At 55.0% G+C, this 23,363-nt stretch overlaps 3 protein-coding genes across 3 annotated transcripts; 1 reads left to right on the top strand and 2 right to left on the bottom strand.

The window, feature by feature from the left end:
* On the bottom strand, window positions 1–8,575 carry DRG2 (developmentally regulated GTP binding protein 2). Its single transcript, XM_068699623.1, has 13 exons — window positions 8,439–8,575; window positions 7,531–7,691; window positions 7,075–7,164; window positions 5,893–5,953; window positions 5,058–5,148; window positions 4,565–4,637; window positions 4,331–4,421; window positions 4,036–4,133; window positions 3,471–3,547; window positions 2,950–3,038; window positions 1,969–2,027; window positions 1,484–1,537; window positions 1–1,400 (listed from the first exon to the last, which is right to left on the bottom strand). The coding sequence occupies exons 1-13, from the start codon at window positions 8,500–8,502 to the stop codon at window positions 1,314–1,316; spliced, it is 1,095 nt and encodes a 364-aa protein (XP_068555724.1). The 5' UTR covers window positions 8,503–8,575; the 3' UTR covers window positions 1–1,313.
* An 822-nt stretch (window positions 8,576–9,397) lies between these two features.
* On the bottom strand, window positions 9,398–17,691 carry GID4 (GID complex subunit 4 homolog). The gene is made up of 6 exons (XM_068699629.1): window positions 17,235–17,691; window positions 15,387–15,446; window positions 14,529–14,636; window positions 13,735–13,836; window positions 12,929–13,059; window positions 9,398–12,197 (listed from the first exon to the last, which is right to left on the bottom strand). The coding sequence occupies exons 1-6, from the start codon at window positions 17,544–17,546 to the stop codon at window positions 12,134–12,136; spliced, it is 777 nt and encodes a 258-aa protein (XP_068555730.1). The 5' UTR covers window positions 17,547–17,691; the 3' UTR covers window positions 9,398–12,133.
* A 190-nt stretch (window positions 17,692–17,881) lies between these two features.
* Window positions 17,882–22,913, top strand: ATPAF2 (ATP synthase mitochondrial F1 complex assembly factor 2). Its single transcript, XM_068699628.1, has 8 exons — window positions 17,882–18,112; window positions 19,201–19,245; window positions 19,555–19,700; window positions 20,163–20,260; window positions 20,894–20,974; window positions 21,109–21,221; window positions 21,546–21,661; window positions 22,294–22,913. Exons 1-8 carry the CDS (start codon window positions 18,007–18,009, stop codon window positions 22,429–22,431), a joined length of 843 nt encoding a protein of 280 aa, XP_068555729.1. The 5' UTR covers window positions 17,882–18,006; the 3' UTR covers window positions 22,432–22,913.
* Window positions 22,914–23,363: the final 450 nt, after the last annotated feature.

Genomic DNA, 23,363 nt, shown 5'->3' with positions numbered 1-23,363 from the left:
TTCACATGAAATAGCAATTTTTATTTTCTCAAATAAAATATTCCTTCCATTTCTGCTCGATCAGTTTGTGAGGGGTGGGGAGGAGCACAGAAGGGAGGGAAGGAGCCCTGCTCAGACAAGTTTTCTGTCAGACCTGTCCTCACAGTTCACAATCCACATCAGACCGAACCCTTTTTTTTCCATGAAAGAAAATAAAAGCTATCGGCAACTCTTGATCCCAGAAGGAAAGAGCTGTTCTCTGTCAGGCACTCTGAATTATTTAGCATCAATATTTAATGGAAAAGCATGATTAGAAAAATCCCAGGTTTCTGATGAAAAATATCCAAAGAAGCAGTGCTGTTTAACAAGGCTGGGGTAAAACCCACGGCAGGGGATGGTACTGAGCTCAACGAGCTGTTACTGGAATTTAGGGGCACCAACAAGAAGCAGGCCCCCAGCGACACTCTCAGGGACTGATGGGCAGGATGAGAGAGAAGGAGGGAACTCCCGAAACAACTCCTTGCACCAGCGCTATGCCAGAAGTGAATCCTCACTGCAGCCGATGGCTCTTTGATCGTACCCTGCTGCAGTTTGGCTCACCTTTCATTAACAAGGTTTCATTTTTTCCTCATCTCAGTACCAGCTGGACCAGGGCGTCCTACAAACCCCACCGCAGGGCTAACGGGAGGCACGGAGTGCCACGTCTTAATGTGACTGAGGGACCATCCGAAATTCACCAGGGCTTGTCTCAGACACAGAGACTGAAGTCTCCGACCATGAAAGCTGTAGAGACGTGTCCGGTGAGCAGGAGAGGCAGAACTCCATTTTCTGTTTGAGATCAACGCTTAAATTAAGTGAACGGGTAAGAAGCAAAGCATCAGCGATGTTCTCCCAGCTCTGGCTTCCTCATCCCAAAGCACAGGGCCAGACTTGGGCACACAAATCCAGAAGCTCCCCACTGGTGGAGTGAGCCACTGGTAGGTTGACAGAGACTTGTGCAAACCCTACTAGGGGCAGGGCATTGCCAGCTCCAGGAACTGTGTCCTAGAAGACTTGGATCCTTTTGTTATTATTTTTAAGAAAATTTACTTCGCCTGAAACTCCGCAAGATGGAAACCCATCTTCCCCATCCCCACCTGCAAGTAGTAACCTCATTTTATGCCTTTCTCCAAGGGCAGGAGCTTCACAGAAGCTTTCTTGCTTTCTCAGTTGTGGAACGCGTCTCCCTTTCTCTTTTTTTTTTTTTCTTTTTATGTTTTGTTTTGCTTTGCTTTTATGTGGTCAGTTCCGATTCTAGTGATTAAAGACAAGGCCAGGCACCAGCACAAAGAGAGCTACTTCTTTACGATCTGAATGACATCTTCGTGTTCCATCATATGGGTTAAGCCCACTCTTTGAGGGCTGTATTTTGTGCTCGTCCCCTTTAAAGAAAAAGGGGGAGAAGGGTTAGGAGAAGACCAGAGACACACGAGGAGAAGGATTTCGTCTGCTGTTAAACACTTACCCACACCAAGGCGTATTTGAACTGGCTGGCTAATGATCTGTGAATTCGATGGCACTGCAAGACAGACAGACAGACAGCACGCGAGGCAGTTCAGTGACACTCCTTGGAAAACAACTTGCTCAATATCCAGGAATCAAAACCAACCCGGGTCTATGTCCGAAATTGTAACAGGGGCTTTAGAAGCCAGTTAAGGGCACTTGAATGAATACAGAACAAACACATGGGAATCAGCACTCCGCATAACGCCCCATTTCACTGCTCCCATGTGCTTTTCACTGCCCTTCAGTGTCTTTTTCAACCTTTTATAGCATTGAGGAAAGCAACCCGAGGCAGATGGAATCCAAATCCGTGAAGGTAACAAAAGGAGAAGCCCAAGTAAACATTGACAAATTCCAAGCCTTACAAAGCACAAGAAAATCACAGCAGGTTCTGAGATGAACCTGCCTTCTACAGACAAACAACTGAAAAAGATGCAGAGAAATTACCACGTGCTCCACAGAAGCCCCTTTCCGTAGAATAATGGCATCTGTGAAGTCTGGTCTCTCTGTGGAAAAACAGAAGAAAGAGGGGAAAATAATTAGTTTTCTGTCAAATGTGTTCTGACACGCTGATGCCATCTCACATGGCTTTGTGCTCACTACTCCCAAATTCCTTGCCTTGTTCCACTTGGCAGCAGCCTCCCAAATAGGTATTTAGGCAGCTGGAAGCATCGAATCGCTTCTGCAGACACTCCAGCACCCAGATGTGTGGGTACCCATGTCACAGAATCAGCTACTTCCTCATAGTTCACCTACTCCAACCCCATTCCAAATATTTGGCTTTCAGCAAATAAAAGTTTCCCAAGTCAAAAAAAAAACTGCCTAAGAAAAGCTGAACCACTCTGCAGTTTTCTGTGAAATCCCCCAGGTTTCACAGCTCAACAAACTCACAAAAAAAATCCTTAATCCCCTCACATCCACCCAGTTCAGAGCTGTTCTCAACTGAAGATAAAGGTCTTGGAAAAGGAACAAGTTACAGACATGCCTTCACTGCTGGGAAAAACTGAAAATGAGCTGTAAAGCAAAAGGAGGATCAAAGGCACACCTGAGCTTCAGGAGCCCAGCATGGGAATCACCAAGCCCCTCACAGCAGGTACAGGAGACCTCTTTGGGGCAGTAATTGGGTCAGCGGTTCATCACAGAGCACAGGCAGTAACTTTCAAAGGAAGGAAGCAATGAATTTCAAACTTTATCTCCTTATGACATCACCACGCAAAGCCTTTTGAAAATTCAGCTCTTCTAGTGCAGAAAGAGCAGGAGGGATGCACGCGAGGAAGGAATAGAAAACACTTCCCAAGGCCTGATGCTGAAAGCTGGTTAGGGAGGGTCTAAATGTGGCATTTCCAGGACACTAAAGACTGCTCAGAGCCCTGCTGGCAGCCTGTGTTTGTGCCTTTCCCACCTTCAGCTCAGCTAAGGGTCACTTACGTCCTCGTTTCTTGGTGTAGATGCAGGTAAGTGCCAGGTATTCCCAGAGCTTCTCCAGCAAGTAGTCCAGGTTCAATTTCATGCCGCAGCTGCAACACAGCACAAAAGGTCTCAGTGATTACTGCTGTTGTGATTTAGGGATCCAGAAGAGCGAGGTGAAACATCCTATTAAAGTGTTAGGAAACGAGGGAAAAAGTCCATAATGAGGTCAGCGAAGGAGAAACAGAAGATTAAACAAACAGGGCTTTCAGAAAGGAAAGGAGCTTTGAAGCAGCAAAGCCCCAGCTGGATATATCAGCACTTCCAAGGGAATGAGCTCGAGTGACTTATTCTGCACTGCAGGTCGTGTGGAGAAAGCAAGCAGCCTGCCTCTCCAGGGGATGGAAGCCTGCAAAAAGCCACGTGGTGGCTCTCCACTTCTCCCCCCAACAGCTGCAGGCAGCCCTGGGAGAAGCTGGAGGAGGAGGTATGAAATGAACGACCAACCCGTTCAGGGCAACAAGCAGCGTGCGGGCTCTTACCTGATTACGACGCTGTGGGGTCTCCGAGCAAGACGATCCACTTCCTCCATGGATATCTGGTCAATCTTGTTATAAACCTAAGTCAAAGGAAAAACAAGACGTTCTTCAGTAAGGCAATTCAGCAACACTGCCGACTTTTAATAAAATAAACTGCTGAAATTCAGGGGCCTAGATGTAAGTTTGGACCTTCTACAGCTCTCAATTTGGGATGACTTGCAACTACCAGTGAATTTCACAGCCCCAGTCGCTATCAGAGCTGTTAAGTGACCTCTGGCATTAGTGAAAACTCAAACGCCGAGCAGCAGAGGAGCAGAAGTCTCCTCATCCTGCAGCCTCGGTGCTCCCAGGGCGCGCAGCTCGTGCTGCTCCACGGCAGGCAGCCACCAGAGGGCACAGGGAGCGAGCACACAGGACGGTCACACACGTACAGCCAGGAAAAAGCTCTCTGCTGGGCTCTGCTCCCACCTCTTCCATTAACATCAGACTGTGAGGGCCCAGGGTTTCCTTCAGCAGAGAAGGGAGATGCTCAGTGCTGCAGGAGGCGGGCTGTGTCTGAGATACTCACGTAGAGGCACGGCATGTAGACCCTGTTGCCTACAATCACGTCAATGAACTCATCAGGGGAACAATCCTCTCTGAAAAGGACCTCAGCGTTGAAGATTTCTGAGGTGAACGTTGTCAAGGCCCAAATCTTAACATGCCAACGGGCTGAGCTTGCTCGGTGCAGCTTGGAGAAATGGAACCGAGATGGGAAAAATCAACCCAAGCCCGTCCTTAACCCAGAGAGCACCGAGGAGACAGCCTCAACTCACGGGCTGCTGACTCGAGGCTCAAGGGTCTCTGTTTTAGGAAAAGGATACTGTATTCGTGGAGGATGAGCTGCACCAGCTTCTCGGAGCACTGAGTTAACGTGACAGTGGAGTTGAAGGAGATGCCTCCACCCTTCTTCGGCTGCAAGGAGGCAACAAAACGACTTAAGAACAGTGCAAAATCCCCACACACCCCCTTCGGTCCATCCAACACGAGGGGCAGCACGCAGCGACTTTAATTGTGACAGACACAAGCTGTGCCAGTGGCAGCCCACCAGGCCTCACCTTGAAGTAGATATTTGGTTTGCTTTTGTTCAGCCGGATTCCGACAGATTCCAGTTCTTTCTCCAGCAGGGCCCTGCGGGGACAAGGCACGTTAGGACCTGTGAGAGTGAGCCCGGTCAGGTGGCAGCCACCCCTTTCCTTTCTGTCACCTTGTCACAAGCTTTCACTGCAACCTAACACCCACAGCCAATGCAGGATAGATTCTGGGATGGAAATCCAGCTCAACATCCCCATCTGATCAGTCATCCTGAAGGAAGAATCCTTCAGATGAGAAGCCCAAGCTGCAAAGTTCTGAAAATGCTGCTCCCAGTCAGCCAGCACGCTTCTAGCAGAGCAGAACCTCTACCTTGCACTCAAGAGCTTAAACACTGGTTCCCCAACACGTACAGGATGCAGCATTTCAGGGAGCTGGCACATTTTCTGGGCATGGATGGGGGAACCACAGAAGCTGGCTGATCATCCCAGTCCCACGTGCCCAGAAGCGCGCACTCACCGCTGTACTTCACCCTTCGTGGCATCCAGCATCATAATAACCACGTCTGCTGTCCGGGCCACAGCTATCACCTGCCGGCCTCTGCCCTTCCCTGAGAAGAGAGGAGATTGCTGTGTACCAGGGAGAAAAAACAGCCGAGTTTTGTGACAGGTGGGGACTCATGCTTGAAAGCAAGAAAAAAAAAGATCCTACAACCCTGTGGGGGCTGCAGTCAGCTGTGGGGGGTGCCTGAGGGAGCCTGAAGCTGTCTCATGCCCAGCACAAGCCAGAAAAAATACTCTGTGCTGCTCCCCAGGTCAGGAGGGACCTCATTAACCAGGCCACGCTCCTCGAAGAGACCACCAGGAGGTCTTCCTAAATTTCACAAGGCTTCTGCTGGCACGAGCAACCAGTAAGGAGGAGGATGAAGCAAGGGAGAAAGGCAACGCCTCTCCCCAGCATCAGGAGTCCTGGGGAGGACTCGCAGCACGCAGGCAATCAGCCAAAACAAGGCCCTGCTCAGCTGTAACCTCCCCCTCCGCCTCTCTAAAGTCTTTCTTTAGATCTCCCCTGAACCAGAAGGCAGCTGAGCAAGACACCGCTCACGCAGGAAGGTGAGAAGTGACTGACTTGCTCTGGCTCCCACCTCCAGAAAAGCATCTCTCTGCTACATATAGAGCCTTCCGTGGGCCCAGGGATAGGAATCGTGTCTCACATAAGATCCAGAATGTTTGTTTGGAAAGCCAGTGCAGGAATTACCAGCCCAGGAACCCCGCTAATGTTTGAGGTGCCCGGGGATGACGTTAGGGTGTTGAGGGCAGATCCCTACAGCGCACGAACACAGAGATCAGCCAACCTTGTGCTGCTCCCTCGATGATCCCAGGCAGGTCCAACAGCTGGATGTTGGCTCCTTTGTACTGAAAAGGAAACAGAGAGGGGAAGTTGAGTCTTGTGCAGGGCACCTAAGCTGACTTCAAAGCCTGCAGATAGCAGAGCTGAAGGAATCCAGCAGTGGGACAACTGCACAAAGCTGAGGGCTCTGCTGAGGCCACCCCGGAGTGTTTCCTACTGAGCTGCCTTCAGCAAACGCTGTACTTTGCATCCTGGCCTCCTGAAGGGTCACGGGATTGGTTTGACAAAGCACCAAAAAACAGCACAGCACGACAGCAACGTCATCCCGTGTTAGTGAAATGGAAAATAAAGGAAAAAAAATGCTTTTTTGGTCTAACAAGTGAAGCACTGCAAGAAGCAAATCCACTGCCTCTTCCTGGAATGGATCAGAGGTATCGAGATGCACTGCAGGTCCCAGAATACGAGGAAAAAACGGGAGAGTTTGGTTCCCTGGGGCTGCAGGGCCCTTGGCTTTCAGGCTGTTGCTGCGGTGAAGTCCCCAGGAATGGTTTCAGCCATGGCAGGAGCTGCAGGCTGCGCTTGGATGCGTTACAAGATTTGTGCTCGTTTTAAATAATGAAAGCAAACGTATCGGAGTTAGCTCTGCTTCCCATTTGACCCACATTCCCTCCCTACTCTTGGATACTTTTCAGTTTGATGCCCTTTATCGTTTACTTTCCTGACGGATGCTTAGACCACCACTAGCAGAACTCCTCTCGAGGACAGGAGTAGCTGGATTTTCCCTCCAAACCGATCGCAGTACAGATTGCCTCTTTTAAAGCTTCATTAAAAACAAATCTGTCAAGGTTTCCAGCCATCTGGTCAATGGCGCCGACAGCAGTTATAAAAAAATTCAGCTGAGAACTCTCACGTTGCTCTGGTCAGCCCAAACACGGCACGTGAAACCCCCTCAGGCAGCCTGAGGAGTCACATAGCCCGGGGAAGTGCTCTGCCAGCACTGCAGGGTGCAGAAAACCTAGAAAACCTGACAGCACGAGCACTCGAGGCCTCCTAAAGCTTAAAGCAGAGGCCAGCAGAGAGCTTTGGATGCTGCTGCTGCTCGGAGGTAGCACAAGTGCACACAGACACGGCCACACGAGCGGGTTTCTTACCGCCAGCTTCTGTCAGGGAGGAGAGCCCCACTTACTTCTATGACTCCCGGGATGCAGGTCAGGGTTGTGAACTCGTAGGACGCAGCTTCGCTGGCGGTTGAGGTCATTAAACTCAGGAAGGTGGACTGGAACACAAGGGGTCACCATCACAAAAGGTATTCCAAGGAAAGCACTGGCAAATGTTCAGCAAAACGCCCAACCCCAAAGCGTTTAAGAGCTTTTCAAAGCTGTGCTGTGGCTCTCCAGGGACTGAGGCAGCAGGGGACAGCTGGCACTTCTCCTGAGTGAAGGCAAACCCTCCTTCTCCCCTATTTTCTCAGCACCCCAGCTTTTGGGCACGCCACACGAGGTGAAGGAGCAATTCCCCAGCCCTAACTCCCAGCTCCCAGCCTACAGCAACCTCCTGCCAACTGATGGCAAAAGGTGAGACACAAAGGGATGGTGCTGAGCCCCCCCCAACACACACAGAGTTACCTCGGGTACTCACTGACCTTACCCACGGAAGGAAACCCGATCAGCGCCACGCGGGCATCTCCAGATTTCATCACATCGAAGCCTTCTCCTTTAGCAGCAGAGGATTTGGAAGGTTCCAGTAACTGGGCTCTGTACTTCGCGAGCTTTGCCTTCAGGAGGCCCAGGTGGTACTCGGTAGCTGCGTGACAGGGACACAACGAGGGGTTAACAGGCAGCGGGCGGTGATTTGCTTCTGTAAGTGAGAACCTTCCCAAAAAAGAAACGCTCAGATCTCAGTCAGGGGCCTGAAGAAGCGCTGCCACGTGTGCTGGCTGCTCTACACACGTTCTGAAAGGGGAGCATTGGCTGCTGGAGGCAAACCTTTGAGGAACTGCACACCAAGTCAGGCAGGAGGGGAAGAAGTGAGAAGAATTGCTGGGTAAAAGCAGCAACCCAGGGGGACAGCAGGCGGAGGATAAATGGCACGAAGGGAGCCCAGGGGAGCCGGCACCCCTGGAGCCCCACCAGCCCTGGTGCCAGCAGCTCGCCCCTGTGCCACTGGGCCGGGGTGAATCTTCCCCAGCTCTCACCAATTTCTAAAAACACGCTTAACCTAGCGCTCACACAGATGAACGTACCTTATCGACTCATCCCTACCAAGACACTTAAATTTACACCTGACAGAGCGAAAAAACACCCCGAGAGGCAATCCCCGCAGCGGGAACTCGCTCCACACCACGGGGAAGGCGCAAAAAGGGAGGAAACAACGCAGGGAGAACCCCAGCAGCTCGGATATTCGCTGCTCCCCCCCACACCCCCCTCAGCAGCCCCCGGCCTCCCCTCACCAAGGCGCCTCCAGGCCCGGCCCCCCCCCGAGCTCCCCCTACCCCGGGGCCGCCCCTCACGCCCCAGCCCCTCACCCCCCGGGTTCCCCCCGGCCCCCCACCCTTGTTTTTCTGGGTGCGGGCGATCTCCTTCTCGATCTCCGAGATCTTCTCCAGGATCCCCATGGCGCCGCCCTCCCGCCCGCCGCCGCCGCCGCCGCCCCCCTCACGCCGCCCGCCGGAAGTGCCGCGGGCCCGGCCGTCCTCCCGCCTCAGCCGTCCGGGTTGAGCCGCGGTGCAGCCGCCGCAAAGGTTCCGGCCGCGCCCCTGCCCCCGCGCTTTGCGTTCCGCTCGCCTTATTAAAATCCAATAATTTTTCTAATAATTGTTAAAGAAAAGAGCTTCAGAGTCAGCTGGTCTCACCAATGTCACCCATCAAACTACGTCCCTAAGCACCACGTCCAACCGTTTCTTGAACATGCCCAGGGACGGTGACCCCACCACCCCCCTAGGCAACCCGTCCCAATGCCTGGCTGCTCTTTCTGAGGAGAAATTTCTCTAATTTCCAACCAAAACTTCCCCCGGTGCAACTTGAGGCCATTCCCTCTGGTCCTGTCACTAGTTACAGTGAGAAGAGGTTGCTTCAGCTGCTCCTTATAGGACTTGTGTCCCAGACCCTTCACGGGCCTCATAGCCCTTCTATGGCCTCGCCCCAGCACCTCGATGTCCTTTTTGTAGTGAGGGGCCCAAAAATGAACAGTGCTCGAGGTGCAGCCTCACCAGAGCACAGTACAGTGTTCCCCTTCCCCTCTCCTCACCCCCCCCAGTCAGCACTGAGCCCCCTTATCCCTCCCCTAAAAAAGGTGCATGGGGACACAGCCCTCCGGCCTCCCTGGGGACAGGCACCCGGGTGTCCCCCAGCACCGCTGTGAGCCCCCTGCTCACCCCCAATTAATCCCACATCACCCACTTTAGGCAATCAGTAGGTTTTTGGATTCTCGGACATGTCATTAATCAATTTGACAAAGCACCCTTGTCCCCGTTACCCAAGAATTGACAAACACACACAGACACGGGCCTCTTAAATACATTTCATTTTTAATTTGGACGTTGATAGCTCTGCAAAATACTTCTTCCAGTCCCTTTTCCATATTCCATCCATAAATATACTAATTCTTCAGCCAACATAGTTAAAAAGAAGAAATCGCAACCTTTTCAGAAGACTCAAATACCCCATTTCTTACTTCCTCTCCCAGAACCTCACCTGGTTAGTTGTCTTTCACCACAACGTGACATACTTAACACCTTTTTAGCTTATCAAACGATTCAAAGAAAAAAGAAAATCAAAATCAAGGCTTTAGAGAAGTTCTGAACGCAGGCTGCCCCTTCAAACCTCCCCGCTGCCACCACCGGTAGCTTGGCTTCACAACCTGCTCCAAATCCACGACACGTCCTACAGAGGCATCGATCTGGCAATTTTGGATTTCAGCTGAAACGTGCTTTGAGACGGCTGGGATGAGACAGGCAGAGGGATGGAGAACGGACGCTCTTCCCTCCTCACCTTCTTTCCACATACCAAGTCTCAGCGGCTCAGAGGAAAACTTCAGGGGAAATTCTGGGGTGGTTACACGCTCAACAACCCCAGGACCCTTCCTAACTCAACTTCTGGAACAGCCACAGAATCATTTCAATTAAACAGCGTTAGAAACCCGAGTGTAACACTGGCACGGACGGCACAGGGCAGCTGGCATCACCCTCGACACCACATGCAGCTCCGGAGACCCGTGAACAACCCGTGGGGAAGGGTCTCTGCACCCATGCAGCCACGTTCCCAAAGACTCTCCCTTCCACTTCTCTACAACCAAGCAGCACCATTGGTTTTAGTCTCCAAAACTATGATATCTCCCTGTCCCACACTTTAAACACCTCCCCTCACCTCCGCAGGGGAGGAGTTTCTCCCAGAGGAGCACAATAAATTGGGAATTATTTAAGCTGCACTACTTGCACCAGCTCAGGTTTCCCCTTTCCTCCAGTTCTTCTGCAGCCACCCTGCTCGTGCCACCCTACAAATCTACCCGCAGTGACCGAGACAACGCCACGCGCTTCCCTCATCACCAGCACGGCGGGACGGCTCTCCTGCCTCCAGCTGCGAGCAGGGCAGCTTGCTCCGGCGGCAAGGATTCATCCGCAGCCAGCAGCCCGCAGAAGGGCGCCTCTGGGGCTGCGTCATCCCCCGAGACCAGCCCCACCACCTCTCCAACGCGCACGGTCCCAGCTTGGCGCACACCAAACGGGCTCGCTGAGACCCCAACGCGGCCCTGTTAAGGCTTAGGCCAGCAACTCGGCTGCTGTCAAACACCAGACGTGCTGCCAAAAGGAAGGAAGCTTAAAAAAATAATAATAATAAGGAAAGGAAAAGTGAACGAGCAGCACTAGGTGTGCAGGGGGGTTTTGCTTTCCTCTCCCAGGCAGCAAACCCGCTCTCAACGCCTGCCCGCTCAGCGCACGACACAAGCCTGCTGCAGGGGGGTGGGTTTGAAACAGCCAGAAAAACGCAACCTAAATTCGCACAAAAGCCCTGCAGGTGTGACCGTCACATTAAATACACCACTGAGGCCAACTTTCAAAATGTCTTTAAAAAAAAAACAAACCACACACGCATACACACACACACACACACTTTGGCACACAAGCCTTAAGTTATATCACTTGAAACATTTCAAAGTCAGGAGAGCTACTGAGTTTTTTTTGTTGTTTTTGTCTTTTTTTTTTCTTTTGCCTCGCAAAAAGGTATCAAGCAGTGGTGTTGGTGTAGCAATGGAGGTCGAGTACAACTGCTGAACAGGTCGAGGCGTCCCTGCGACGCTGCTCAACACTTGCACTCCGGTTACTGTCCCAAAGCAGCTAGCTGATTACATACACGGATATAAAAACTGACAGAGACATTCCCAGTTTTCAATGTGAAAACAGTAAAATGTAATCGAGTAATTGTGCATTTGCCATAGGGTCCTTGGGAAAAGGAACCATAAAAATATTTTTTTTTTTAATAAAAGTCTTTTTTTTTTTATATAACCCTTAACTTAAGTAAAGAGCAAATATACACCTATAAGCAGAGTTCAGATCCACTTTACTGAGAGCCTGGAAGTCCGTACAAATTAATTCCCAGTGGCGTATCCAGACACTGGGAGAGCTCCCAGCTCCAAAGGGCCAGCGTTCCTGAAAGATCTGCAGCTCCAGCTAGCCTTGGTAGCCAGCGCCAAGCGAGCACTCGTTCAAGCCTCATCCGTCTCAGCCAGCTCTCCCCCGACAGCCTGCGCAGCCGCCCGCCAAGCAGAGCCTCACGCCCGCGACTGCGTCTGGCTCTGGGAGCATCAGAGCTGGCAATCCGGGCAACAAACCTGAGTCCTGGCGATTTCAACCCATATCAGGCCGTAACAAGGAAAATAAAAGCACCGTGCTTGTATTTTCTTATTACTCAGAGGACAGACCACTGATTCCAGCTACTGAGAAAACAGCTTCCAGAGGAGAGCTGGGAGGAATTTCAGTGAGAGAGAAACTAGCTGTGCAATAAGAAAAGTGCATCAAAGGTATCTTAAAACCAGATTAAAGATCAAATCGCCACTCGACAGGAGGGAGAATCAAGCTCCAGCAGCCACGCTCCTTGGGCTGGGTGGGTTAACATTCAGGCTCTCTCTCACGAGTCCGAGGGGCAGGAGAGAAGCGTGCATTCCCGTGCTCCGACAGGGACACAGTTCTCCTGGCAGGCCATGCTCCCCTGCCCGCTTTGCTTCTGTGCGGTACCAGTTCTGGACAGTTGTCATCGGAATTCGTAGATAGGAGCACTGTGCTCAGGAACGTGAGTTAAATTCAATGACTGATACCTGGGGGAGAGGAAAAAGACAGAGAGGATTACACAGAGCAACAGAATCCTCCTAGAACCAACAGCTCCTGCTTGGCAGGCCGCAGGCAGACATCCCGGTGGCTTTTCCTTTCCCTTTTGGGACACTCTCAGAGGTGTTCAGGCCCCCACCTACCAGCGGTGCCAAAACCCTGGGAGGATCCAGCCCCGTTCCTCATTTCCATTCCCGTGCCTTTGAGCTAGCTGCAGCCAGACTGTTGGAGGTGGGCTGGCTGTGGGTTTTGGATGCCTTTTGAAGTTGGCCAACTTTCATGTTCAAACAGCGTTTGCTACAGCTGAAAATTACACCCGGGTCTTTCAAAGCTTAGCTCGAGGGGATTTGTCTGAAAGCCTCCCAGGTACCTTCCCTCCCTGTGAGGCTGATTCACCTGCTGCATGTGACAAATGCCATCGCTATTTATCCAAAGCTACCACAGGGAAAAGAGCTCTCCACAGCGACTTGTCAGATGGCTCTAGCAAGAAAACAACCGATTCACTTTGGCTGTTCCCCGTGTCTTGCAGCAACACCGCGAGGACCGTGGGCTACCAAGTGCTGGCCCAACAAGACTCCTGCCTGAAGGGAGCAGCAGCAGAGCTGTGACACGCCAGGAAGCACCAGGCTCCCTCTCCCAGCCCCCTCTGACACCCTCTGGAGGGCCCAGGCACGGAGAAGAGGCAGCATTTCAATCTGCAGAGGGAAGGAAACCTCCTTACCATTCTGAACTCCTATGGTAGTAATAGCCCTCTATAGACGCTGCTGGCTTCTGGAAGCAGATGTAATAGAAACCAGCAAAGGAAGCACCGCTGATGTCTTTGATGGTGTGATCTGGGACTAGGAACTGCTCCTGCACGCAAAACACAGGCTGGGTTTAGAGATGCTGGTCAGACACCCCCCCACACACCCCAAACCTGCCCTCCCAGACCGAGCACTGGCACCGCTGACACAAAGGCATTCCTGGCTGAGCGTTCCCCGTGCTCGTGGCAGCCCAGAGCAGAGCCCAGCGTGTTCTTTCCCCACCTGGCACTGCTTGAATTTACAGGGAAGCAGCGACCAAGAAGAGAAGCAGCTTTAAAGAGCACACGAGATCAGTTTCAGCCCAACACCTGCCCTCTCCCAAGCAGAGCCCAATCACAGAAGCAGGAACCAGAGCTGCCTGCTGCTTTCCTCCCCTTGCAGCTGCACAAGAGGGAGGAATCGATCCAGCTGAAGAGCCGGGAGGGGCAGAGCACACAGGCCCAGCACAAGGGCTGGAGACACCGATTCTTCCGCCCTCTCCGTGGCACCACCAAGCAAGATTTTCCTGTTGTGATTTTAGGCATGACTGCAGCCCTGAAGGACGCAATTAGCTGACTAGACGGGAGTCACGCTGGAATTTGTAAGCATGGCAGGTTACGAGGTTGGTTGGTAGGCCCAGATCTTTAATTTGGCCGGCAGCAGAAGTTGAAAAAGCTTCCGTGCACCACCAGCCTCTGCCAGCCAGCTGGGAGCAGCTCAGCAGGAGGAGCCACGCGGGGTTTACCTTCCATCGCATGAAGACGTAGTCCCCGTTTTTCAGATCCTCATAATCAAAGTCATCAGAGTTAAATGTTTTTGCATACTGGTAGAAAGCCTGGAACTTCCCCTGGAACAAAAGGAAAAACAATAAAGGCAAGAACCAGGATGCTTATTCCAGGAAAAGCGCCCCGTAGCGCCGGTTTCTGTTTTGGGGGGAAGAGCAGGATCCCCTCGAGGGGGCCGCTTCTCCCTCGGAGCAGCGCTGGGCACACCCCTGGAGCAGCCCAGGGGAACGAGGAGGACAGCCAGCCACCTCCAGCCACCCCCAGCCCGTGGTGGAAGCTCTCGAGCTTCCAGAGGGATGAACGTGGACAGAACCATCCTAAACATCAGCCTGGCAAAGAGCAGGTCAAGGTGGCTGAGGCCAGCAACAGCCGTGCCCTGCCCTGGGGAGAGGCTGAGGGTGCTGGTGGCCTGGCCAAGACACCGTGCGTGTGCCACAGGGACACCTCTCCCCTTCCCCGCTCCGTTTGTGACAAGCTCTCAAGACCAGGAGTGCGTTCTGAGGGGGGAGCACGAGATGGGAATTGCTGCTGCTTCCAACCCTGGAAGGCAAAAACATCCCCTCCCTCCTGAGAGCAGCCAGCAGCCTGCTGAAGGGACCTCCAAAAACCTCGAGGGGGAAGCGTGGGCACCCTCCAGGAGAGCTTTCCAGGCCCTCCTGACAGCCCCTGCATGTGCACCCCCTGCGCCTCACCTCTACACCAGCTGCTCAGCCGGGACTGCATCAGACCTACATCAGGGCCCCGAGTTATTTACCCAGTGTTTACGATCCACATCTTCGTCAGCATCCCACTTGCGTGTTAAGAAAGGGTGCTTTTTACTGATTATTTCCCCTTCAAAGAAAGTGGTGAGGGTTGGGTACTCCTAGGAGAGAAGAGAGGCGAGAGGATTTCGTCACCTGCTGACGGGGAAAAGCAGCGGCTCGCAGCAGGGGCTCCGGGCTGCCTGAGGCTGCTCCCGTCTCCCCAGGCAGCACGCTGGTGCTAAAAATCCAACTAAAAATCCAAACCACAGCCTCCCCCCTCTCATTCCAGCTTTCTTTTGCCACTCTGTCAACTTCACAAAACCCAGAGGAGCCCCGGTGGAGCCGGGCAATCACAAGGGACCGTGTACAGATGGCACAGCTCCTCCTGAGCTCTGCATCTGAGGGTTAGGGGAGGCCAGCCTGAGCTGGGGGGAGTGAACCTCTCCTGCACTCACCCATCCTTACAGACACACCGTGCTGCAGCCAAAAGGGCCCTGCCCTGGGGAAGCACAGTAAGAAATGCCCCTGTGAGACAGCTCTCAGGACATGGGTATGGAAGGAAGCGTGGAAAGACCCCGCTGGTTTGGGTCCTGTTTTATTTTCCACTGGAGGAGTGCCCAAAGCTGACTGTGGGGGCAGGTTCGGTTCTCCTCAGAGCCCATGGGGTGCCAGACAAACCTCCTTCCTTCAGGACTCCCCCACCAGGGCCCACCACGACAGGCTGAGCCATTAAACTACCAAGTGGTCACTTTTACTGCTTGCCCCATCCCTCCACTGCCCATTTTTGGTGGCAGCTTCTCCCAGCCCACCAGGAAAAAGCAAAGCCTTTACGCAGCACCTCCCCTTGCTGCTTGGCGCTCAGCACTCACCTCCGTAAGGCCTTTAATCTTCAAGTATCCACAGAGATAGGAGTTTTCCATATCCACGTGCTAGAAGAGAGCACAAAGCCCTGCCATCAGCACGGCAGGAGGGCACCCGGGTGACCCACAGCCGCTTCCAACCCCCTGATGCTGCAGGGCTCAGTTCTGCTGCAGCTGGTACTGATTGTCCAGCTTACAGCCCAGCATCCCTTCTGGAATCCCTTCCCCAGGGCTGGAGACATCTCGAGAAGCTCAGGAAAACCACCTGAAGGTGCCCAGAGCTCCTCTGACAGCCTCCAGCCCTGAAGGCTCCGTGGAGGGAAGCAGATCTAAAGCGAGAGCACCACCAGGGGAACCTCTCCCACCCCCTGCTCCACTTTTCCCCGTCAAACCCCGGCAGCAAACAGTGCTTGAGAGGAAAAAGCCAAGAGCACGCGTTCTCTGGAGGTAATTTGGGCTGGAAAGCATCGCCCTGAGCCTTGACACCTGCTCATGTAGCAGGATCTACCCGCTGATCTCTCACACGCTGCCTGTGCTCTGCCTCGTACCAGGCCTGAGCACAAAGCTTGCTCAGGAGGCCGGTGACACCTCGTTTTGGAAACGAGCCTTCTGCCCCGCTCTGAAGCTCTGTGTCACCCTTCCTCTGAGCTCCCCTGCTGGATCTTGCCCCTCCTGCTGTGCAGAACCGAGGCAGGGGCTGCTCCTACGCTGAGTGCCTTCAAACAAGGGGGTTTCCCAAGCTTTTTCCTGACATCTCCGGATCATTTTTCAAAGCAAGAAGCGAGTTATTCAGGGAAGCACAAACACAACTGCGAGGAGATGGCTCTCCCCCACCTGGGATGAAAGCAGAGCCACATTTCCCTGCACTCAGCACACGGAGGGCAGGCAGGTGACTCTTCCCTGCTGACGGGCACGGAACAGCGGCGCTTTGGGCACCGAGCTCTGCGAGAGGGCAGCGTGCAGTGGAGCTGCTCGGCCATGGGATGTCTCCACCAGGGCCAGGTACACTCGTGCAGGGCTGCACGTGAAACCAGAGGGGTTCAAACGCTGCTGACACCGTGGGGCATCACCCCACGATGCTGGGCTGTGCCCCAGGCAGTGTCACGGCGCTTGTTGTCCCCCCCAGACCCCGTCTGTGCCCCCAAAGCATGGGCAGAGCTGGGACTCGCTGCAGGAGGGCACACAGCAGGCACCACTGTCCCAGTGCTGACTCCACACCCTGGCAGCTCTGCCCAAAGCGAGCGTGCCAACGCTCCCAACTAAAAATAAAATAAAAAGCGTGAAGGGTGACAAGGAGTGCGGGGAGGGCTGGGACAGCCACAGGAGGCTGTTCCCCAGCATGGCTTGGGATCCTCGACTGCCTGGCTGCGTGCTGGTGGTGGGCAAAGCCCCAGCTCCCTGTGCAGCACAAGGGGATGGGGAATGCGGGGAGCCCAGCTCCAGGCAGGCAGAGCTCCATGATGGTTTTGAGGCTGGCCTGAAGGCCAGGCTGCTGGGGGGCTCCGTGACACCCCCGTCAGGCGAGGCAAGCACTCACCCTGATGGGACACAGACAGAATAGGGAGATGAGGGGGGAGACCCCAAGCTGTGAGCCCAAATTATGAGGGACAGGGGCAGGGATAGGGGCAGGGAGAGGGCACAGAACCTCCCCCAACCATTGGGGGTGCAAGAAGAGAAAAAAATAGGGAAAAGGAGAGGGAGCAGGGGGAAAACGGGGGGGAAAGGAGGGAATAGAGGGGGAAACGGGGGGAAAGGGAGGGAGCAGGGGGAAAACCGAGGGAAGGGGAAGGAGCAGGGGCACGGAGCGGGCCCTGGGGGGGTGTTGGGTGTGTGTGCGAGCCCCGGGCCCCCCCTCACCTGCATGACGACCTCCACCTCGTAGGCGTTGCCCTTGCTGCGCTGCTGCCCGCGGAACTTGGCGCCGCTGTAGAGCAGCGAGGTGGCCACGCCGGGCTGCGCCGTGTTGATGGGGGGCGGCGGCACCAGGCTGCAGGCGGCCGGCACGGCTGAGGCGGAGGAGGCCGAAGATGAAGAGGATGAGGAAGAGGAGGAGGAGGAGGAGGAGGATGAGGAAGGCGCCGCCGCTGAGGAGAACGAGGAGGAGGAAGAGGAGGTGGAGGAAGGCGCCGCGGCCCCACCCGCGCGGCCCCGCTCGCTGCGCACCGGCATCTCGGGGGGGTCCCCGGGCGCCAGCGTGGCCGGGGGGTGCCGGGGGTGCCGCGGCCCGGGGCCGCTCCCCGCTCCCCGCCGCCCGCTCCCCACCGAGGCCCGAGGCCGCCGCCGCCTCCTCCTCCTCCTCCTCCCTGAGGCAGCCTCCCGGCAGCGCCTCCGCGCGCTCCCATTGGCTGAGCCCACCGCGGAGGGCGGGACTTCGGGGAGATGCGGAGCGCTGATTGGTTGTCTCGCGGTTTCTCCCGGCTCGCCGCGCCGCGGGGGGTGCTGGGAGATGTAGTTTCGCACCCACCCCCTCCCCGCATCCGGGGTACGGGGAGGCCGAGGGGCCAAACCGCGCGCGAGGCGGGGATTGGTCGGCGCCGCGGGCAAGATGGCGGCGCCCACGGGGCTGTGCTGAGGGGGGAGGGGGCGGCTCCCGGTGTCCCCTCAGGGTCCCCTCCGTGTCCCCGCCGCCATGTGGAGGGGTCGTTGCTGTCGCTTGCTGCTGGGCTGCGCCCCCCGGCCGGCCCCCGGTGTCCTCAAGGGGACGGGGAGGGGGCGCGGGTATGCCCCGCCGGCAGGTGAGGGGGGATTGGGGGGGTTCTGGGGGGTTTTGGGGGGCTTGAGGGGGTTTTGGGGGGGTGTGGGGATGGGGAGGGTCCGACAGGGTTGGTCCTGAGGGGGGTTCCTGGTGGGATCCTCCTCGGGGTTGTACTGGGGGGGATGGGGGTAGGGTTTGGGGGCTTGGGGGGGGGGGGGGGGGAAATGGGGGAAGGGGTGAAATGCGCCCCCAAAAAGGGTGAAATGTGCCCCAAAAAGCGTGAAATGCTCCCCAAAAAGGGCGAAATCCCCCCCAAAAAGGGTAAAATCCCTCCTCAAAAAAGGCTAAAATGCCCCTCTCCGAAGGCAAAATACCCTTTAAAAAGGATAAAATCCTCCCCAAAAGATGAAATCCTCTCCCCTCAAAAAAGGTAAAATGCCCCCCCCCAAAGGGTAAAATTCCTCCCCTAAAAGGGTAAAATCCACCCCCAAAGAAAGTAAACCCTCTCTTAAAAGGGGTAAAATCCCCCCCCCCCAAAAAAAAAAAAAAAGGTAAAATCTCCCCTAAAAAGGGTAAAATCCTCCCCAAAGAAGATAAAATCCCCCTTTAAAAAGTAAAATCCACCCCAAAAAAGGTAAAAATCCCCTTAGAAAGATAATGGGTGCTCATTTTGGTCTCGGAGTCAGCCTTCCCTTGACACCCAGGCCCAGCCGCGTGGCCTCACTGTGCTTCTTCTCTAATATTTTTGTTTGTTTTTTTGTTTTTTTTTGGGGGGTGGGAAGTGACAGAGACCCCCCAGGGGTGACTCTGGCCTACAGGGGGCTGCCTGTCCCCTTGACGGATCTTGCTGGGAAGCTGTGGATGTGGGGACAGCCACTTTGAGGGTGTCGGGGGCTCGTTGTGGGGCCACCAGACCCCACAGGTGACCCGTGGGCGATCCTGGCAGCAGCCCTGGGGGCGTCCACCACTTTCAGGGCGCTTCCCCGGTTGAGCGGAGCTCCCTGAAGCAGAAAACGGGCCTGGATGTGGCTGAAGGAGCATGATTTTGTGACGAGGCCAGGCCCGTGATAGCACCAGGGGTTCTCTCTGTTCTGATCCGCTCTCAACACCTCTGTTTTTCCCCCCCAGAGAGGAAGAGGTTTTACCAGAACGTGAGCATCTCACAAGGAGAAGGTGAGCTCGGCTTCTGGGGCACGCAGGGGCCTGGTTCCTCGGCCAGGGGTCATCACCACGAGGCCAGCAGCACGCCTGCAACCCTGGTTTATGCAGAGCGGGGCGTTTGTCACCAGCCTGCTTCGTCCTTTCCTCATCCATAGCAAAACCACGCGGAGGGAAAGTTTCCAAGGTCGTTAGGGGGAAAGCAGTGTCAGCACACTGCTGGTGGGAAGCTGCTGATTCCTCGTTCCCCTCCACGGGGTTGTCTGTTGTTCCCCAGTGCCTGCTCCTCTTTAATTCGCCAGGATTTCTGCTCTGATTCCCCAGGAGGCTTTGAAATAAACCTGGACCACCGCAAGCTGAAAACGCCGCAGGCCAAGCTCTTCACCGTCCCCAGCGAGGCTTTGGCCATCGCAGTGGCGACGGAATGGGACTCCCAGAAAGACACCATCAAGTTCTACACCATGCACCTGGTGAGCACGAAATCACTGGGGCTTAAAAATGGTGTCCAGACACAGAACACGGAGAGAGCAGCTCGTCCTGATGCCATTGGAAGTGGGGATGAGAGAGCTGGGCACTGGGAGGGCCCCGCAGCTGTAAGAGCAGTTAGGTGCTGGCTGTGTCACTGGGGGGGGGTTGAGGAGGGGCTGGAGGGCGTTATTTGGGACAGCGGGGGGAAGCAGGAAGGAGGATGAGCTCTGGGGAAGTCCCTGAGCTCTGCCCCGTGGTGTTTGATGGGCTGGCTCCAAAGGCAGAACCTCCAAAGAAGATTCCTGTTGCGTGAGCCATGTTTGCCTCTACAATTCCATTCTACCTGAGCTCCTCAGCTCTTTGTCTGCCCCAAATTCCTCTGCTTCTGCTCAGCCTTGTACAACGGCAGCTGCTGCTTCCCCGAGTCTTGAGTAACAGTGCCTTAAACTGCCTTTGTCCCGCAGACCACGCTGTGCAACACAGCCCTGGACAATCCCACGCAGCGAAGCAAAGCGCAGCTGATCCGTGCAGCCGTGAAGTTCCTGGAGACCGACACCGTCTGGTATGAGAGCGGGGCACCCTCTGCAACAGGGGCGAGGTGTTTGGAAAGGTGGTTGGGAGAATCGAGGGGAAACGTCTGCCATAAGCAAGTCACTGCAGGGTTCTGGTTTGGCCCCAGGGGTTTGGATTAGGTAGGGCATTCCCGTGTTTGCAACCTCAAGCAACTCCACGCACTTACAGGACAGAGGCGTGAGGGAGGGCAGGGATCTGCTCCCCTGTTGAAGTGTTTTGGAGGTGTCCTTGCTGGGCAGGAGCAGCAAGAAATTAATGTTTCCTTGGGGAAAAGCTAACAGCAGAAAGGCTTGGGAGAATCTGTCAGCCTGATCCCCTGGCACTCCAGTTCTGGAAAGGTGCAGGAAGGTGCAGTGGGGCACGTCCCCTGCTCCACTAAACCTTCCTGTGGCTGGCTTCGGGCTGCCTGCTGCACTTTTCTGTTGGATGTTTTGCTGTGCTACATAGCAAGGTAGAATCATCCTTAGGAGAACAAGGAAAAACTCTGAACTCGGGGAAGGGTGAGGGGATCGTTCCTGCTCGCTGCAGCTGCTACCATGGGGTGGGCAAAAGGTCCTGGGGTCTGTGGAGGGCTCGGTTTCCTTCCTGATACCCAGCGGGGTTTTGCTGTGCCGTGTCCCAGCTATCGCGTGGAGGAGCCAGCTGCCTTGGCAGAGCTGCAGAGAAACGAATGGGATCCCATCGTCGCCTGGGCTGAGAAAAGGTAAGAGGTTGAAGATCTTTCTCTTGACTCGTGCCCTGCCCTCCTGAGGCCAGCAGCTTTAGCACTCGTGCCTCAGAACCCCCGAGATCCACAAGCCCAGTGCTTTCCTAAGGGGCTGTGCGTGATGGTTGCAGGTACAACGTGGCAATCGGTTCCTCCACCAGCATCATGGGGCCAAACATCCCAGCCAGCACCAGGGACACCTTCAGCAGCCACCTGGCCTCCTACAACATGTGGGCTCTGCAAGGTGAGAGGGGCTGGGCTGGGGGAGCGCTGCACTAGAGCAGGAGAGGCTGCTCCCCGTGGGAGAGAAAAGCTGCGATGCTTTTTTCCCCTCCTGCTGCTGTGCTGAGATGATCGTGGCCTCAAGGTCACTGGGGCTTTGTGCCTGCTGTTAAAAGCACGTTTGGCTCTTAGGAGTCCAAATGTGAGCAGGAGCTGCCGCTGGCCTGGTGACCTCCCTGAGGAGGTACCACGTCTCAACTGTCCCTTCAGAGCCTGCAAAGATGCTGCTGTAACGCTGCAGAAAACAGCCCTGAATTTTGTTTGTTTTGGGTTTATTCCCTTCCAGGTATAGAATACGTAATCACCCAGCTGAAATCTCTCATTCTGTCCATGGGCCTGATTGACAGGCACATTACCGTGGAGAAAGCCGTGCTTCTGTCTCGGCTGGAGGAAGAATACCAGGTAAATTGGTGCAGAACAACCCTATAATTCACAGAGCAATCATCTCAGCAGGACAAACGCATCCCCCACCACAAATAACTGGCAAGGAAAGGGCCTGCTATTACGGGAGAGGTTCCACTCCGCCAGCCTCCCCCTCTGAGAGGGTTTGGAGCATGCTGCTGCAGAGCAGTGTGACGGGCACAGCCGCCCGGAGTGCTCCTGGGGCTGCCAGTTTCCTTGTGCAGAACCCAGATGGCTGATTTTCTCCCTGAAATCTGGAGTGCAAAGTCGTGGATGGCTTCTCTTGCTGTGGGTTTTCCAGCCTGGAGGCCTTGCTAGACACCAAACTAATAGCTCGCTTGCTGTGAGAGCACGGGCTGGAAACTGGCCTGGCGTGAAGCTCTCCCTGACCCCAAAGCGGCTGAAATTGATGGGAATCTTTTCATCTTCCCCTAAGGGGTTTTGCCTCAGAGCCCACTAGAGATGAAGCGTGTCCTTCCACCTTACTCCTCTGGAGTTCTCCCTACCCCAGCGGTCAGCAATCGGCACACCTCCTGGGCAGCTTGCCATGTTTCACAAACACGAAAGGGGAGGCTGAGCAGCTGGGTGCATAATCCCCTTCTGAACTGACTCCCGTTCCTCCTCTCCTTCAGATTCAGCGGTGGGGCAAGGTGGAGTGGGCCCACGACTACGATCTGTGCGAGCTGCGCGCTCGTGCGGCCGCTGGGACTCTCTTTGTTCACCTCTGCTCAGAGAGCTCCACCGTAAAACACAAGCTGTTGCAGGACTGAGGCTGCCGGGCCGGGCGGAGGAGGAGAACCCACAGCTGTGAGTCGCTGCTGTGACCCAGGGACGGTCACCACCACCACGCTGCCACCACACCTCTGGGATCAGCCTGGAGCTGAGGAGCTCTGGGAGCAGCTCCCTGCTCAGACTGCTTGCTGCGGTGCAGCACCAGCAGTTTTGAGCCCACGAGGAGGAAAGGTCAAGGTGAGCTCCCTCTGCGTGTTGGAGCCAGCAGCCCTGTCCGTTACCGCTGTCTGGAATTCATCTGATGAGCTCCCAGGGAAGAAGCATCTTCCTGGGCAGGGCACGGCACAGACACACCCAGCATATGCCACATGTCTTCAGAGCTGCCAGCTCCTGACACGCACTTGTTATGGAAATCTGAAAACAGACTCGGCTGCATCTGTTCTTCATCCCTCAGTGTGCCTGCGTGTAACACCAGGGTCTCTCTGTTTGATTAAAGGCACGCCCCTGCTAGATACAGAAAGCCAATGCTGCCGAGTGTTTCTTTGTTTTAATCGCCAAACCGCGGTGTGGGTTCCAAGGTGCCAGGCTCTAGGCAGGTGCAGGAATGGCTGCAGGCAGACAAAAACAGGAGCAGAACCGAACAGGCAGTAGCTACCGAACAGAGCTGCTCCCTCTGCATCTCTCTGTGAGCCTCTCTGTGCTCGGTGCCCTGTCTTTGCAGCCAAGGAGTAGCAGGGAGCTGATTTATGCAGCCCTGGAATGAGACCGGGGGAAAAGCTGGGCTCCAGCCATCTTCAGAAGCGCAGGGCACTCGGAGCTAAACCTGTACGTCAGGCAGCGCCAGCTACAGGGCTTTTGGGAGACCTGGCCTCTCCCCAGAGCTCGTGTGCAGCCACCCTTTCATTTAACCTTCCCACCTCTTTCCTTGCTGCTTGCCTCAAGCAGTACCGCCCTGGCCAGCATCATTTCT

Source organism: Anas acuta, chromosome 15, assembly GCF_963932015.1.
Source record: "Anas acuta chromosome 15, bAnaAcu1.1, whole genome shotgun sequence".
NCBI classification, from domain to species: domain Eukaryota; kingdom Metazoa; phylum Chordata; class Aves; order Anseriformes; family Anatidae; genus Anas; species Anas acuta.
Note: the sequence above shows the minus strand (reverse complement) of the source record. Positions and strands in the feature narration are given on the sequence as shown.